Here is a 19155-nt window from a genome sequence, read left to right on the forward strand (position 1 = left end):
AACAGATGTAAAAGAAGAAAATGGCAAATTACATTTCATTTGCAGCGTCCTGAGGGGAACATGAATGTGTGTAATCTATCCAGTAGTTTGCCGAGACATTTTACAAATGTCAGCCTCACGGTGACTCTCAAAGAAAAGTCAAAGGATTCTGTGGATAACATCATGGCAATCCATCCAGCAGTCGTTGACATATTTCAGTGTGTACCAAAGTGGCAGGCCAACCAATCGACCGACCAACACTGTCTTCCAAGCAATGCCGTGTCTAGAATTGTCATTATGTTACTCTCCAACTCATCAACTTGTGAGTAAATATAATAATACACTCAGATTTTCTCTAGTTACCAGCAGCAGATAAATCCACGTGTGCCTCCATATTTGTGTGAGCAGTTTGAAGCGACCAGCAGCAAACACTCACTGTTGTAAGAGTATTTTATCATTTTTCAAGAACCTCTTTCTTTTCAATTGACAGAGAGTAAATTGTCAGTATTTGTCCTGTGGAGATTGCAAGCCCTGTGCTGCATAAGGTTTGCAATTTTGAATGCTTTTTCAGAAGGTGCCAAAAATGTAAAAGTCTGGAAATTGCAGAATGCCAGAAAGAGTGCCTGACAATAGTCTGATTGTGTCACTGCTGCAAATGGCTGAGGTCTGTTTACAAGCAGCCCCCCCACCTTTTGAGCACATAGAACCCAATTTATGCACTTAATCTCATGTTACTTAGTTATATAAACTGCCATCCCCTTTGCCATCCCTGTTTATTCGTCATCACGTCATCTTGTTTTAACTGTGATGCTGAGTTGTGATGAAGTTCCACAAAAGTGCCACAGCAGATTTGCGCATGTAAGAGGGGATGACAGTGTTGTCACCGTGGAGCACTTCAGTGTTCAAAAGAATGAGATGCCGGAATACGTCCTGTTTAGCCGCAGACAATCTCACAGCCGCCTGACAAATAACGAGGGAGAAGACATCCCCTGTTGTCAACATAGATGGTTTTGGTGTCAAAACAAGTAGCATTATGGATATGACAAAACTTGACAGGTCTTATGTCATGTGTACAGTGCTGTCATTTGAACGTCTAAGTGACCATGTCAAATTAGCTCGGAGCTACTTATCATGTCACTGTTTTTCAATTTTATTGCTTCGGGCTCATCAATTTTGTTTAGCATTAAGGGCATTATTTTGAGGTTGCTGACAGGCTCTTGACAGTTTCTAAATAATGTTTCACATCTTCCCCTGGTTCATTCGTTAAAAGCCTGGCTTTTGTCCAGATGACGCTTCGCTTTGCCAAAGCAAGCACACAAGCAGCCTGGCCTCTCTGCATGTGTACCTCTAACGGTACTGATGAAGTTACATGACTGCTCTCCCATCAGTGAGATGGAGATGTAAGTGCTGTGATTAGAGCAAAGCAACAGCCAAACTACTATTAGGTCATGAGGATTTCTTTTGCAAGGCCTTTAAAGCTAGTCCATGATTCAAGATAAAACCATCCTGATTAACTCAAGGGTGCTATCTGTTTTCACTGATTTTTTTTTATTTATTTACTCATTTACATTTATTAGTGTTTTTTTTTATCTTGTCTCATATATGTAAACTGTGCCAGGTAAGATCAGGGAAGGTGGATTAAATGGAGCATACAGTTTTGGGGATTCATGGTGTACTGTTGCTTTCCCAACAGCAAAGATCCACTACCAGCCAGCCCTGCCCAGCCAGAGAGAATTCCTTACCCAGAACATGCCTGTGGGCCACATGATAAAATTCATTATTACCTACCAGACGGTGAGTAGCTAAGGATGAAACAATTGAACAGATGTTTATGTGAATAGGGTTGTGATCATACCCCAATTTCCCAAGTTAATACAGCAGAAAATAAATAAATGAATAAACTACATACTTACAGGACTCTTGCATGCTCATGCATGAGTAGCAAGTATGCCATATGTTTTGATGTGATGATGGTGATTGCAAATTGCAGCTTGCATGTGATAATTTTGGTGAAATGACTTTAAGTAACCCACAGACAAGACTGGGTCAAAATATTAAATTAAGTTATGGTTTTCAACCATCCATGACCAGGCATACATTTGAGGTCATTCTGTATATAGCCTTTTTCCCACAAAAATTCAAGAATGTTTCTAAGCAATAGTTTTCAGAGTGATGGAAAATCATTTTCAGATATGTAGGCTTACTCGTTTCCCTGTTATACAAAATAGAAAAGCTATTTAGCAGACAGCTGTAAACTCATTTGGCACAAGTTCTTTGTAGGTCTCAATCCAAAAGAGGTTCTAGCACATGCAGTTTGATTTGTTTAATCTTTTCCATTTTGCACTCTACAACCACACAATTAATTAACCAAATGCTTGTGCACCTTGTTAGTAGATTAAATTTGTCCACTGTAATGAACACAAAATCATTGGTGCTCATGCAAACACTTATTAGATTTGTGTTTTGGTATTTTGCCAAGATGCATTTAGAACGTGATAAACACATGACAATATTGGTCACTGATCTAGAATATGTTTCATTTGATGCTCTCCTTCTCTTGCTTTGTCTACACGGAGCCAGATATGTTTATGCATACACATGTTTTATATATATTAGAGAGCTTGCTTTTTCCATGCGTGAACTCTGACTCCTTGCGTGGACTTTGACAAACTTGCAGACTCACATACTATTCGAGCATAGCGATGTAATATTATGAAAATGTTGATATAGTTGAGTATTGTAATACCGTGTTTAGGAATACTGGATCAAATCTCAAAACCACTGCACAGATTTTTTTTCTTTCATGCAAAGAATCATGGCTGTGATTCTTTCCGCTCTAATGTTACAACAAATGCTTGTAGGTGTTGTACCACACTAATGTGCATGTCACAAAGCTCTCTCATGAGTAAGAGAGCCAGAAAGCAGTGTTGTCTTCCCTCTGATACTTCTGTCTTAGTCTTACTGAGAATCTGATCTCTTCTGTTCTTGACTTCTAAAACCTCATTTGATTTTTGTATTCAATGTTAGCACGTTTGTAAATTTAAATCTGGCCTCATCATTTTTGATAAGCTCTCTCATTTACTTTCATTTACAAAACCACTGAATGTGCAATCGTAGTGTGAGAGAAAGCGACTCAATTGTCTCTCAGCTGAGTTAGGGCTACCTGTTTGAATACAATGATTAATAATCAGACCTGATTTCAGCCAGTTTTTCCTGAAGTATACCATAAAACTCTGGCCTGTGCAATTAATTGGATCTGTCAGTATTCTGGGTAAAAAGTTTTTTGTAAAAAGAAATGTGTTTGAGCAGAACAAAGTTCAGTCGTCTGTGGGCCTCTCACCCATGCCAAAGTCCTGTGACACTTTCAGGACCAGTTAAAAGCTGTTCAACCATTTCTCAATTAAGGTTCAAATATCTCCTCGTCTGGTTGAAGTTATTTCAGATCTTAAAATACTGTTATCTGCTGTTATGTATATGTATATGTAAGAAAGGCCGCAAACCAGGTGACGATGTGTCCTTCGTCACAGTATATATATATATATATAATAATTGTTGATGAAATATGATGATACACTCTATAGCACATCCAAGGCTTAACACCTACTAAATGTCAAGAGAGCAGAGTAAGCTGTCCCAGACAACTCAGAATCTGCACAATGCAACGTTGTTTCACTGCCGCTGTTCATCATCTCTCCCTTGTTTAATTACACAATTTATTGAGCTAGCGTGAAAGAACAAACTAAAATTTTTCAACCATCATTCTAGTATAAATTATAAAAGGTTAGATGTCCTCAAAACAACATTCAGGTAAAATTAACATTCAGGTAAAATTAACTGTTCATATCACCCTTGTCCTTTTAGCTGAAGTTAAAGCTATCAGAATTATTGTTTGGACTGAAAACAGCTGAGGAGAGAAATGCAAGCAACAACTTCTTTTAAAAGACCCATCAGCAGTCCCCATTGAAGCAAGAAGAAGAGGGAGTTTCGTACTGGACACTGCTGTTACTTCCTGTTGGAAACATGTCAGAGGACAGTGAATTAAAAATGTCCATGACCTGAGGAAATTAGTCACTTTGTTAGCATATGGCAGCAGATGTCTCTTTAGTAAAAGATGCAAAAAAAAACCCCCAAAAAAACAAAAAAACACTGAACTGACTGAATTCACTGGAATTGTGCAAGCCCAAGGATTTTGCATTTTCAGCATAAATAGTTAAGTCTGCGTTCCTGCTTTGGATAATCTTCTCCACAGTAAGGGGACAACCCTAGAAGCACCAGCTTGTCCTTCTCAGGATCCAAGTCCTTAGAGGCAGCCTCAGGCTGGGCATCACATCTGTCTCTTCAATTACCTGTGGCACCTCTCCCCAGTGTTGTTTAATTTGCTAGAGAAACACCCATAGCAGTTAAATGACTTTCTTACTGTTTGGAGTTTACGTGGGGTCAATGTAAAAGACTGAGCATCAGTGAATTATATAGCCTAGAGGAAAGTATTTGTGCATGACATGTGGACAAACCCATCCAACCATAAAAGCAGCTTCTTGTGGGGTGACAGTTCAAGTAGCAGATAGCAGCAGGTGTCCTGGTATGAGGTCAAAAGATCCATGTATGTCTACCTGAATAAGGTCCAACAAATTGCAGTTATAAGATAAGATATATGATAAGATGAGACTTTATTGATCCCAGAAGGGAAATTTGGTCGTTACAGCAGCCAGTAGGACAAGACAGTTCAAAAAGCACAGAAAAGGTATTAAAAAAAACATATAAAAGATTATATAAAATAATAATAAAAGAAAAATAAAGAAGTACAAGGTTATATTTACTTTACAGCAAATATACAGTTGTGTAGAAAGGAGTTATACATGTATACAACTGAGGTATTGCACAGGTAAAAAGTAAGTAAAAATGGTGGTTTATTAGCGGTGACCTGAGAATTTAGGCCATAGAGGAAGAGTCACAGCAGCAGCCTGAGGATACACAGCTGTTGTAGACTCTGACTGCTGTCGGGACAAAGGACCTTTGGTAGCGTTCCTTCCTACACTACTTAGCTAATTAGGGTCCCCACTGTGTAATACAGAGGATGAGAGGGGTTGACAGCTAGGCCAACATCATCCTCTCTGCCACCACCTCCACTGAGTCCAGAGGACAGCCCAGAACAGAGCTTGCCCTCCTTATCAGCTTGTTCAGTCAGTGCCTCTCAGCAATACCTCCGCTCCAGCAGACCACTTCGTAGAAAGTTGCTGATGCAGCCACAGTGTCATAGAAGGACCTCAGCCTCCTCAGCAGGTGTAGGCGACTTTGTCCCTTCTTGTGCAGGACACTAGTGCTGTTTGACCAGTCTAGTTTGATGTTAATGTGCACTCCCAGGTAACTGTATGCTCCCAGTTATGGAAGTGAGGTAGCTGAGGCAGTCTTCACTTGTACAGGATCCTCACCAATGTCATGTGTTTGCAGAGCTACAACCTTGTCCAACATGCTGTGCACTGTATACTCACTGTGTGTTGCCAGGAACTGCCTCTTCTCATCAGAATGTCTCCTGAGGTCTAGAATTGGATGAAGGTATATGCCATCATGCTTCACGCTTCACCGAAATTAGCTTCCCTGACAGTGCTCTTTGGCAGGACATAGATGTTCTGTGCAAAAAATGGATCGGACTGGCCCTGAAAAAAAAAACTGTTTGAAAGAAACTTTGTCTTTTGGTGTGTCGCCATAACTAAGGTTACTAAATCTCACATGATTTTGAGTGCTTTAGCTACATCAAATAATTTATAATACAAGAATGTTGTACCTTATTTATTCTTAAGGTAATACTTTGGAGAGTCCAAGCACAGTGCCATGTAAATAAGTTTTGTTTTAACTCTGTTTTTGTACTGCTATTCTAACTGTACTTTTGTGGTCTCAGCAAAATATCTTCAAACTAATAATTAGGAAGGGTAATACAAGACAGCACGAATAATGAATTCATTTCTTCAGTAAACATTTATCAAATCGAGTCTGTGTTTATTTATGGTTAAAAAACAAAGTGCATAACAAGAAGCAAAAGCAACACGCATAAATAAATATGCAACAGTTAGAGTTTCACACTCACAGACAGCCCAGTCTCTGTGTCACGGAGATACAGAGTACATATGCATTTATGGATTAATGAAAACAGTTTGATGTAAGCATACCTATGTATACATATGAGGGCTGCAAGGTGAAATATGACTTTCATGCAACGATTCACTGTGGTTCATTCTGTGCTGTATTTCAACCCACAACTTTTTGTTTTGTATTTTGTAATCCGTCTTCAGCCATTTGATTCTTCCACTTCAACTTATCAACGTCAACCAAGACAAGAAGCGGCCAGCACGTTACTAGTGTAAACAGAAAGAACGCAGGTTAATGAAAAATAATATATTGCCTCACTTAGAGTTTCACAATATATCACTATATACTGAATTAGAACCTATGTATTATGATGTGCATTGTATAGCCAGAATCTGCAATCTGCAGTGCACAGCCCTGAAGCACATGCAAAGGTAAGGGCATAAAACCATCAAACTTACAAAGATACAAAGATTATTTTAATTTTAACATCAAAGTAACTCACAAAATTAATATATGCATAAAAAAGAAATGTCAAAGTACATGTCATTTGATGCACACTCAAAACAGTTCGTCCCTCCCAAAAGCCTCGGTTGCAGGTACATCAGACTCACTTATTATTACATGAGACTGCAAGTTTGCCAGCAGGCTACACACAGCATGTGCAAGAGAGCCAAATACTTACTATTTTATGAGACATTTGATTTCCATTTGTAGGTCTCATGCTATCTTAGGAAGTACCCAAATTATAAAAAAACTGGCACATTAATTTGGACCCTTTTTATGCAGATCTCATCCAGGATCATACTTTTTTTTTTGGTGCTGTGTGTTTTGTATATGGTATTTCAAGGCAATTCAAGAAAGCGAAATGCATTTGTATCACTATTGCCTTCAGTTCTTATATTGTATAGCAGTGATAGATAGAATTAAGCCTGTGAATATTCTCATTCATCCAGGTCATGGTTATCTCAAGGAAATTCAATCGAATGCAACTGGACTTAACTAAGTCCAGTTGCATTCGATTGAATTAACTAAGTCCAGTTGCATTCGATTGAATTTCCTTGAGATGATAGATAGAATTATATATTTTTAATTAATTAATGCTTTTCTGCTGCATTGGCACATCATTTAAACTTTGTAAATACTGTCTGTTTATCATATTCATATATATTTTACTTTCACCTGTTCTCACAGTATATGCAGTAGGTTAGGAAAGGGGAAACATATCCAGAAAGCTGTACACTCTTCATAGAATTAGCCCTGAGTGAAAAATCTTTTGTTGATAAGCATTGATAAGCATCTATTTAGTTTTGAAGTGCAAAACTCATTAGACAAAAGCCTGGACTGACAGAGATGGCACTTTATAAAAATTGTGGGTAAATGATTTCTAAATGTGTTTTGTGTATAATGACTGAAATGGCTGATATAATGAAATTGTGAATGGCTTCTGTTTGCACAGGCTTTCTGGAAGGACAAGGGCTTCTCTGGAGAAATAGTGACAGGATCTTCCACTGACTGTCCATTCTGTGTTACCTTTGATGCCACTAGTCCCAGTGGTAATGCTGCTTTGGTCGGGTTCATTGCTGGCCAGCAGGCTTCTGTGTGGAGCTCCAAGGAGGTAACTGATCATCAGTGCTGAGACAGATATAGTGATTCATATTTATCTATAATTTAAATGTGCCAGTTTTCTCTGCTTGAAATACAGCTATATGTTATTCCATCAGTTTGAATTTCCATTGTGATTTATTGAAATCTCATGCAAATTCATAATATATATAAAAGGTGGGGGAGACTGATGCATATTGTTTCCTCTGTCAGGAAGATTGCAGGGTGTTGCAATTATATCTTAGCTGTCAGTAGATATAAACCTTTGTTTGTTTGAAAGATATTCATGAGCTATTCCTTATCTCCCAGTGTATATGTTTATACACTATATTTAAATGTTATTGTATCTTAATTTATGCCTCTGAGAACTGCCTTAGTTTCTTATGAGAATTTTTATTGGAATGTAGGGAACCACTTGATCATTAGTGGTTACCCTCTACCTAAACAAGCGATGCCATGAGCAATGGCCTTAAGAATACCTGACTGAATTATTACAGAATCAACACAATGTAAGTGTTGAAGAATTTTTTTTCTGCATCAAATATGGTATTGGATTCAAGCAGGCTTATACCTTCATGCCTATGCTGACGATAGGATTACATTTCATATATTCTGCCAGGAAGTGATTCTGACAGCTGCAATCCTCTTGCTCTCCCATACACACCTTTCACACATTCAGCCCACATTCTCTCCTCTTTCTTTTCCTCGCTTTCCTTCTGGGTTGACATTTTCATTTAGCCCCAGTGCTTTCCCTTTACATGAAAAAAAAAAGAAAAACCTTGTCTCTCATGTTGTTTTGGCATTACAGTCATTAGCCCGACTTGCAACAAAGCTGGAGAGTAGCTGCCTTCCCGCTGTGCCATGCTGCACAGGGTGCTAAATAATTAACCCCCGCTTAGTACTTCACTGCTACACAGTGTTGGTGTATAAGAGGGAAGTGGACACCAAGGTTACAATTGTACACAGTTTGTGCTTTTAAAATGTAAATACTATTATAATACATTTTTTAGATATAGTAAACTTAATTAGATTCTCTCTGTTGGATTTTTAGTTCATTGATGGTTTGCACAGGTGGAGTTAACTTGAACAGCATTATATAGTTTTACAGATTTTTCAGCTGACATTATTAGCAGCAAATTAAGTGTTTTTTTTTTCTTTTTTAAAGAAATAGATATACTTATCTACAGCAGTTTGGCACCATGCTTCCTCGCCTCTCTTTGTTCTTCTGTAAGGAGTGTATTAAGAGAGTTTCAGCTCCAAATTATTGCACGAGGTTGTGCTGAGAGCAAAAGGTAAAGCGACATGCAGATGAGGAATCTTAGACAATCTTGCAGCATCTGACAGCATGTTTTATGGTGGTCTGTCCTCTTGGTCCTCGGGCCTCAGCTGCTCTGAACATAACTCACAATATGAACTAATACAACCAGGACATGTGCTGACCATGCCTGAGTTTTTCAAATTGACTGCTGCTTCCCATGTCCATTAGCCTGGATTTGTTTCTGTATTATGCATTCATATTTTAGCAGGCTGCTGTAATAGTTCTGAGCGATGAGCAAGTGTAATGTCAGTATTGTGTTTTCCTTGTGTTTGCAGGACGGAGAGAGAAGAAAAGCTGTGGTTTCCAGTCTGGTCAGATACCTAGGTCCTGAGGCAGCATCTTTCATCCACTATGAAGAGAAAGTAAGCAGTTCAGTGGCAGATGTCTGATGTAATAAAACAATATTGTTTTGGTTAGAGGCAGAATTTTGTTTTGCCAAAATTCAGTCATTTTTTTTTTACCCTGAATTACAGAGAGTAAATCTTATTTAGAATGTTTTTTAGCCTATATCTACAAGTCTACATTTCTGCCATTTATTTAAAGACTATTTTGAATAGTTTAATGCATAAAAGAGCACAAAAGAAGTGTTTTCAAGTTAGCTTTAGTTTGATTGTAGTTACAGTCTTACTGGTCTGATATTTTAACACAAAAGAGTAATACAAATGGAAGGCACAACACGGGTCACTCATACAGCTGTGATAATCAAATTCAATTTCAGCAATTAAACTGTTCATCCACAAATAGTGTGCTGATGTGGACCACAGATGTTTAGAACATGATCCCCCATGGAAGCACACAAGCAAATCTTACAGATCTGATTATTACCACAGCTGAATACTCCCGTATTAACAATGACATTGTCTAAGTGTGAAAGCGGCAAGTCAACATGTGGTCACAAAGTGTTCTGAATAGTTTTGAAATGGCTCAGGGACAGAAGGCAGTTTGCTTTGTCGGGTATAGGGGAGGCCATTCAGAGATACACCAGACGAAAAGGTGAAATTATTCCTTCACTGTGCCTTTTATGAGGAGCTGCAGCAGTGGACCTATATGGCTGCTGACAAGAATAGAAGCTTATTTCTTGTCTAACTGTTTTCAAGTCAAAACATACATACAAATGAAATGCATTATAGTGAAACTGGTATGTGGACATGGAAAACCTGCTGCAGGAAGGCAGAGCCAGGAATTTCCAAAGGGTGCAAAAGCACCCATTGCGGACACACATGGACTTTTAACAGTACAGTTATTGAGCAAGAACACATTATTACATGCAGTAAATATCCTGCTTGCTTAAATCGTGTGGCTACTTATCAGCTACATTACTTGCTGTACAGCATACACTGTTAGACTGTGAAAGAGCACATTAGTCATGCAGGTATGTGATATTAGTCCCTCATCTGCTTTTTTCTCGCTTCACTGTTTAATGGCAAGATAGAAAGTTGCCCTGAGGAAACTTGAGGCAGCGTCGTTAAGGGAGACATCATGATGATGCTTTGTGGAGACTCAGTAGGAATATGCAATAATTATAGAATACAATAACAGCATCTCAGAACTTAGTGAAGTGAATAAAACTGATAAACTCATATTTGGCCTGATATGTTCATCCAGTGGGTATCATTGTTTCTAGGCATTTCATTCTAAATGATTTTTGCATTTGCTATTTATTTAAATAGAGAATATACTGTGCTGATGAGTCAACTTACAAGTTCCAAACGTAACTTTCATATCTGTTGGGTATAATTCCACTAGTATGCATTTCCATTTTAGAAGAAATGTACTGAGTTAACATTCATTTATTTAACATTTGATAAATAATTTTTAGAATAAAATCCTGTTATACAAATTCTATAATGGAGTAATGGTATATGATGTGATCTTATTCTACTGAGCAAACCAGAGTTACCATACATTCATTCAAAATATCATGAGTAATGTCTGCTTCTACAATTTAAGTAAAATTACAATGTCTGTGCACACATGCTGTTTAATAGCAGCACTTCCAAACGTGTTCAGTAAGTTAATTGTGCCAAAACACATTTAGTCCACCTGAGTGTGGAAGCTCTGAGACATGAATGCCACACAGTCTCACGTTTCCGCATCAGTCTTGTGCTGTGAGAGAATGGAGACTGGCAGAAAGGAAATGTAGTGAAGTGAAGTGCTTTCCACCTGTCCATAAAACTACAGCAAGATGCACCATTTGTGACATGAAAGTGCCACGTAGCAGGAACACACTTAACCTCTTCAGATATTTGCAAACAACACATCCTGAAAGTTAGGAGGCTGAACAAAAACAGCAAGATACCCAAAGATCCACATGTCCTGCACCGTCGCTGTCTGGAGGAATTTTCAGATTGGCACACAAAGGTGCAGGTATCAAATGGATGAAGAAGTGCCATTTTGGGAAGATTCAGGAAGAAGTGCCATTTTTCTGAAACAAAGCCATGGTTTTGTACTGTGCCATGAAGTACTACGATATCATTTGACTTTTCTATTTTACAGGACTGGGCTAAGGAGTGCTACAGTGGGGGCTGCCCTGTTAATGTCATGGCACCAGGTCTGCTGACATATTACCACCCTAGCCTAAGGAAGCCTTGTGGCAGGTAATAACACCACTGATGACAAATACACCACAGCATCAGACCTTGACTTCTCCCTGTAGTCACCTTTACTCTGTTTTCACTAGAACAGATGTTTATGTAGAGAGATGTAGTGGAGTAAAGTGGTATGACAGTTTCTAAATCCTTCATATAAATCTTTTCAAGAGCTAAATTTAGAGTTTATAGTTCAGTAAGTAGTATCATTGTACACTAGATGACAGTATGAGAGATATTGACTGTAGCTGGTGGGTGCTCATGCTATTTTTATACTGCAGAAACAATATCTGCACAACACCCTGCCAACAACATATTACTCACTAGCACCCAGTACCTACAGATCACTGACATGAGTTGTGGGAGTGATTATGCCTTCACTGATACATATTAGTCCAATTCTAACGAAATGGCAAGAGGTCGTCAGGAGGGGTGTTGTCATAGGAAAATGTCATAATCCATTTCTAATAGGCCTGTTAGGAGACGCACAAAGCTGAACGAATGAGAGCGAGAGGTAGGGAGGGGGAGATCCAGGTAATGTATTTCCATAATGACATTAAGTCTGTGGGGAACAGAGTAGGCTCATTACATAACTTAAGTCAAACAGCAGCCTGAAGCTGTAGCCCTCATCCACATTCCTGGACCATATAGGATATGGATCCTCAAGGACAAGCTGTGACCTTGACACAAATCCAGCACATGTAATGATGCGAAGGCCGTGCTTGATTGACCGAAATGCTGCTGGTGCTTCAAAGATGCTATATCTAACAGCACACTCAATTCTAGTAGTGTCTGGTGGATTATGGGATTTTATTAGGGATGGCATGAATATCAATACTGACCACAGTGTGGATTTTATAATTAATTATCCTAGCTGGATACTATGCCTGAACGGTCAGTATGTGAGATTTTTACAGAGAGGCCTACCACACTCAGTTCTAGATGTAGTGAGAGGAAATAGAGAAGAGAACAAGTAAGAAGAAAGAAAGGTTGCCAATAACTACAAATTGGTCTCAGTGGGTTAATTTGTTACTAAGTTAACAGCTCCAAAATGCCAAACACTGTTACACAGGGTGTGACAGAACACATTTAGAATCTTTTAAAACTGCGTATTTATACTTTAGTATTTTAAAGGTTGCTGCTGAGAATACTTAAAATCATTTATCCAATGCCAATGATAATACCTGATCTTTGCCCCAAAGACCCCTGAAGTAGACTCTTAAAGAAACACCTAAACAGATCCAACAGGTTCAATGTGTTGTACAGCTAATAACCACAGAAGTGCTACACAAATCTCCTCCACACATCCTACACTGAAAGTGCAGCACAACACTGCTTGTAGAATTTGCATGAAACAGCCCTGGGAGGATTTCATCCTGCCAACACAACAGTATGACTGTGATATGCCAACACAAAGGGCAAAAGCAAAGCATCTGTTTATACAAGGACAATCCAGCAAAACTAATGTGTGATGGAAAAGTAAGCAAGCAGCAAACGGTATGATGCTTCTGGATTGACAAGTGGGTAAAAGAACAAGCCTTTCTTGTCTTCTAATATAACCCATTCCTACTGTATTGTCCAACATGGGAAAATGGCTTCACTAAGTATTTACCAAAACAACACTATCCTACCTGCACCTCCAACTCCAACTGAAATCTGGGAGATTGTACAAGGACTCACAAACAGAAAGGCTTATTTATTTCTTTCAATTACTGGGAAAACAGGAAATTCTGAATCGCAGTCTGTACCAGAGGTCAGTGGTCCAAGGGTCACACTGAACATAAATATCTAAATATCTATCCTGGATTCTTGCACAAAAAGTTAGTAACACTACCCCCGTCACAGACCCGTCCAACGACTTTGTCAGCACATTTCAGGGAAATATACTTAAAGCAAAGGGGATGACTGTGTCACTTGGCCTGCATAAAAGAGGCAATTCGGAACCAGTCTGAAGTCAACCAAACACTGAACATGAAAACAGATCTCAGTTCAGAAAATCTGTTAGATCTGTGTTGAGACACCATATAATCAAACACAGATGTGCTTTCTGTGAAGTGAAGTTAATTAGTTTCTGACATCATTGTAGTCCATTAGGTCAGTCATTCTCATTCAGTGGATGTCAGAGTGCCATCAAGGGGTTGGATTAAAAGGACAATTTTTATTTTTGCAATTAATATTGCATATTTAACTAGGTCTACTTGATAGACCTAGTTAGACTATTTTATACCTGAATGTGCTCCAGAATTCACATAAATGAAAAACATAAACAACTGTGTCATTTTGGTGACAAATTACATTTGAATATCATCACACCAGTCACAACAAATCATCAGAGAGGGACAGTCATGTTCTGCCACTATTAGCTATAGCTAAAAGTGATGTGTGAGACAACTATGTGCCTGTAAAAACATCAAATGGTGTGGTGATCATAATGGCAGGAAGTGATGCTGAGCCAAAGCACAGTATCCTGAATGTGGTGAAATTTTGTCACAGTGCAGTTTATTTTTGTCATTTTTCTCTTTTTTCTGTCGTGTTAGGGGTTTTTTTTCTCCTCATTTATTTCGGAATGTCGCTCTCCTTTTCAACAATCAAAAGTAGGCCTTCAGTTACAAAAGGTTAAGAATCCTGCATTAGGTGATCATGTGGACAGATATGCGCCCACCTTGTACATCTGTCCTCAAAGTTTTTTGTTTGACAGATACACTTCAATATTGTACATTTTAAAAGTGGGAAAGGAATACAGTGAAGCTTGTCCCTCTGAAGTGTTAACTTCAGTTCAATCTGTAAGACAGTTAATGCACTTCAGATTTTCATATGCAGACATAAAGCACTTCATTAGGAAAAGTAACACCAGCTTGTCCCAGAGGGAAAAATGCTTCACTCGATGTGAGCATGTGCTGAAGAAAGGTCAGTGACGGAACAGAAAGAAAGCTTCACACTTCATAGAGTCTGTATTCGTGCTTAATTTGGCAATGGGGACCAGTGTATCACTAAATCCATTTCATTCACCAGTTTGTATACAGTGGAGGTCAAAATGCTAACCCACAATCTCAGAGGGATTCTTTCATATTTACTCCCACAGTTACAGATGGGATTAATCTCATATTTGTGCATTAATGGAATTATCCTCAGTGGACCACCATATTCACATGCTTTGCTTTTCTCAATAATTTGCAAAAATAGAGCATTGCATTTGTTTTGATGGAGCACTAAAATCGTGTTTCATGACAGCTGATCAGTTTCATTCTAATCTTGTAAATCACCTATTAAAACAAAACACCAATCAACTTTGATCAAGACCACAAGCAAGCCTTTTTAATCTGTCAAGCTCTCACTCTTCTCATCATAATACTGCTACTCATTATACTGTTTACTGCCACCTGCTATGCATGCCACTGTAATAGTTATGTTGATTGATTTCTCTCCACTCCAGCCTGTTTTATTTTTTATTACCATACTTGGTGAATGCATTGCTTTCCTTTTTCATTATTATGTGTATATAGTACATCTCAGCTATCCTTGGATTTGTCAATTGCTAAGTCACAGCCCTCCAACCACATGACGAAATGGTCCTATATTTGGGGTGATCGTCAGGTGACTTCAACATCATCCAACAGCAAGATCATTTTTTAAGACTTCAAAATGTAGTCTTTATCAGATAGAGGAGAAAATTCAGCCTCCAAGACCTCTCAGTGGATAGGCAGCTGGTGTGCATTACCAACTCCAAAATTTTTTGACATGTTGCCAAAAGGTCTTGCCTCAAGCTTTTGAATACTCTGCTGAAGAACTCTCCCATGGCATCTTTTACTAAACTGGACTGAACAGTCAAAATGCTTCAAAACATTTTTCATTGCAGCTTTGGCACGCAGTGATCCTCTGTTTATTCCTGACCACTCCATTTTCGTAGTCATCTATTTTCTTGTTAGCACCCTCACTGAACAGTAACATGCTTTTGAATTCATTATCATATCGTGCTTTGCAATATCAGAGAAGTGTGCATATGGAGTCCAGCCTGTTTGCTGTTGAGGCTTTCAAGTCTGCTAGTCAGGTAACATAAATTACTCATCAGGGATACTGGCTTGATTAAAGGTGTTAAAAGGGAGCTATTCTGTTCTCCGCTGATTGGTAGACAGGGGGATATAGTAAGGGAGCAAGTATGATGGACTATGAATACATGAATACATGAGTAATCGTCTGTTATATTTATACACTGCCCTTTTAGTGGTGAATTAGTCTTGTGTTTTGTTTCCTCAGCCAGACCAGGATTATGGTTCTCACAGTATAGTACTATAAGGCCAGTACTATGATAAGATAATAACATAGTGTGTCTTTACACTCAAAAAATATTATCTATAGACATATCTTGCAGGGGCTCACAGGGGAGCCAGAGTGCACAATTCTCAAATCTCAATGCAGTGATGTGCAGACTTGTGTGTAAAGCAAGCTGTTTAGTTGATGCAGCTTCTTTCAGGGACAGGTAGTAAAGAAAACATATGTGTTGAATTCCACATCTGCAAAAGAATGAAAAAAATCAAAGGTTGGGTTATGGGTGAGTATATCGTCTGTAACTGGCTGAGGTCATCACATGTTTGTTTTTCTGGGTGGATGGGGGCACTTTTTGTCCTTTTATTTTGACTGTAGACTCTCCTGCCTCATGCGCACACCGGCACGAATATATAAGCAGTAGATTGTCAGGATGATTGGAATATTTTATCCTATCCCCCAATTATATTTTGCATACAACATGCAGAATAACAAGCATTCAGTGAGTGCAGATCACTTTTTTTGTTTTTTTTGTGGGAAGTAAATAATTGCACTATTACACACTTACTTAATAACAGACTTGAAGAAACTGCTACTTTCTACAGAGTACTTCAACCCCCTTGAAGAGAGTCTCTCTTTCAGTGAGTGACTCCTTCAGCTCACCTCACAAGAAAACTGAACTGAAGAATATCACCCAATCAAAGTGTAGGAATATGCTGCTAAATGCTCTTTGCCATTCTCCTCACTCATATCCCAGTGCGGTGGGGCATTTAGAAAAGTAGCTAAGCCGCTAAGGTGCCTCCGTTTATTAGTGGGTAGTTTTATGTTTTCACAATGCCACTGGTAAAAAGAGACTGTAATGCATCATCTTAAGTTCTGCAGCCATTGCCTTCAACCTCTTGGGAGGCTGGCAGTTGGCAGCATCCATTGCTACATTTTTTACATTCCAATGCTTGGTTTTGCCTTTTATTCCATCGCAGTAGTCTGTTACGCAATCAAACCCACAACACTACCATCTTGCCAATGACAAAGCCAGGCCGTCTGCATACTCCAGCTGCCATTTAATTGTGTCAGCAGTATGTTCATCTCCACATGATGTAGACTTATATTGACAACAAACCTGTGCACAACAGGCAGTAATGTTAGTAATTTTAGGTTTATAAGACATCCTGGACTTTGCTGTCATTACAAGGAGATGAAAAGTGGATGAGGAGTAGCATTGTTATTGTGCTTTTCTGGTCATCAACCCCTACATGCTTGAATAGGCTCAACATAATTTTCTGAGCATGTACTTGCAAATTTCAGTGCACAGAGACACGGAGTGTCTCAGCCGACAGAGAATTGTTAAAAGCCGAAACTAAACATTCGTCAGAGCAGAAATCTCACCTGTCAACAATATGTATTCTTCATAAAACTGATAATGTGTTAAAAGCTCAACACATTATTTAAATGTGCAAAAGGGATATAATTATTCCAGTAGAGAATAAAATAAATGCCTTTTTCAAGATCCTAGTATTCTTCTATTTGCAGCTCACTGATTTTCTTTATTTCCAAGGATCCATTGGGCCGGCACAGAAACAGCCACTCAGTGGTGTGGGTACATGAGTGGTGCAGTACAGGCTGGTAGGAGAGCAGCTCTGGAAGTACTGGCTGAGCTTTGTCCAATGAGCCTGACCCAGGAGGAGCAGGAAGCAGTGCAGTACAGTGAAACTGACAAGGTTCCTCTCGCACAATCATTCAGTCTCACATACCTGTCTACAGGAAAGGTTATGCTCATAGCAACACTGACAGTCAGTACAGTTCTCTTGCTGATGCAGCATCAAAATGCATTGTTAAAGGTCAAAACTTACTTGACAAATGTGTTTTCAGGGATCAGGCATAATATATTCCTATTGTAACAGAAGCATGTAAAACATTTCACCTGTTTGGTTTTTGCTGGGGCTTCAGAGGAGTGTTGCCTACTGATATCTGATGTTTTCGTATTCCTTTCTTTTACTGCACATACTGCAAATTTCATAACAAACAAAGAGAGAAAGTTGAACTCAGATTAATTTTAATTATAGTGTGTTGTATCAAATTATAATATAGATTGGCTAAATTGTGGCATTACTTAATATGCTATATAAAAAGGATATATTCTCTTGAAACATTTGAGGCTTGTTCTCTGTCTTCTCTGTCATGACGTTTCTTTTTCATTACGGTGTTATTAGTTTGTGGCATAACATGTTTCTCATCATAAAATGCTAACTGATAACATTTAATTTCATTTTAATAGACTTTATTAATGGCTCCAGGACCCCTGCTTGCATGTTTGCTGTAAACTTTGTTGATATTATTTGCTGATGAAATCAGAAATCAACTGAAGCTATTCTAAATCTAACCAGAATTTTATCTCATCTGCTTTTGTAAATTTAAAAAACTGTGACCATAAATGTTGCTCTTGTAAGCCTCGAGCTAGCGATCATGATGTCTTTAAATCAGTGAGAAAAGCTTCTGTAGAGCATTCCTTGCTTTGTTTCCTAGAGAACCATAAAAACTTGCTTGAGAGGCTTGGAGCAGAGCCACACACGCGTTTGTTCGCCCACAAAACCACCAACAGACATTCGAATAACCGTAAGATGGATGAACCAGTCACACAATGATAACGTCCCAGAGAAAGTGATTTAATCGCTATCACTTGATTGCACAGTTGATTGAAAGGATTTTTGTCGGTCCCCATGTCTCTACTAGAGAGTATCTCAAATGCCCACTGATCATTGAATGGTAGTCCATTGGCACCATGGCTTGCTATTTGTCTTTGTTATCACTAGCTTGCACTGAATCATCTGCCTGGTCTCCATGGTTTCATTTTAAGCCTGTCCAGACTGAATGAAGACCAACAGCTCAACATCTTCAAACGAGTGAGTTTCTTTGCACCGTTTGGCCACTGATGTGGTCATTTTTTGTTTGACACAAAAGTAATGGTTCTCATGTGAAGCTGAGTTTCAAATTCAATGTAAAGAAAAACAGATCTATGCTTTGTCTGAGCTGACCTCACTATGAGCAAGGATAATGTGATGAGCACACTGTTTCAAGAACACAGTGCTGCTGCTCAGGGGTTACTTCTTACATTATATCACTAGCTTTAGGCATGAATGCGGTAATCAATGGAAACATTTGTGGGATTGGCAGCTTGTCTTGTTGCGGTTTTGTCGTTGTTTGATGTAAACCAGGTCTAGGGTTTGATAGTGAATGTATTATCATTGTGAAGCAAGGTTAGAACAACTCCACTGAACGAACGAAGTATGGTCATAAATGTCTCACCTTTTCAAAACCTGCACT

General features: G+C 38.7%; 1 protein-coding gene across 1 annotated transcript in view; it reads left to right on the plus strand.

Moving 5' to 3' along the window:
- The window catches only part of si:ch211-127i16.2 (probable flavin-containing monoamine oxidase A), a 29617-nt gene extending 11636 nt beyond the window's left edge, over positions 1 to 17981 (plus strand). The window contains exons 8-12 of the mRNA XM_046375811.1: positions 1673 to 1773; positions 7520 to 7678; positions 9259 to 9345; positions 11480 to 11580; positions 17390 to 17981. Of these exons, the coding sequence (XP_046231767.1) occupies positions 1673 to 1773; positions 7520 to 7678; positions 9259 to 9345; positions 11480 to 11580; positions 17390 to 17732 (791 nt within the window). The 3' untranslated portion in view covers positions 17733 to 17981. The remainder of the gene's footprint in view (positions 1 to 1672; positions 1774 to 7519; positions 7679 to 9258; positions 9346 to 11479; positions 11581 to 17389) is intronic.
- The last annotated feature ends 1174 nt before the right edge of the window (positions 17982 to 19155 follow it).

The sequence above is a fragment of the Scatophagus argus genome, chromosome 20, assembly GCF_020382885.2.
Source record: "Scatophagus argus isolate fScaArg1 chromosome 20, fScaArg1.pri, whole genome shotgun sequence".
NCBI lineage: Eukaryota > Metazoa > Chordata > Actinopteri > Scatophagidae > Scatophagus > Scatophagus argus.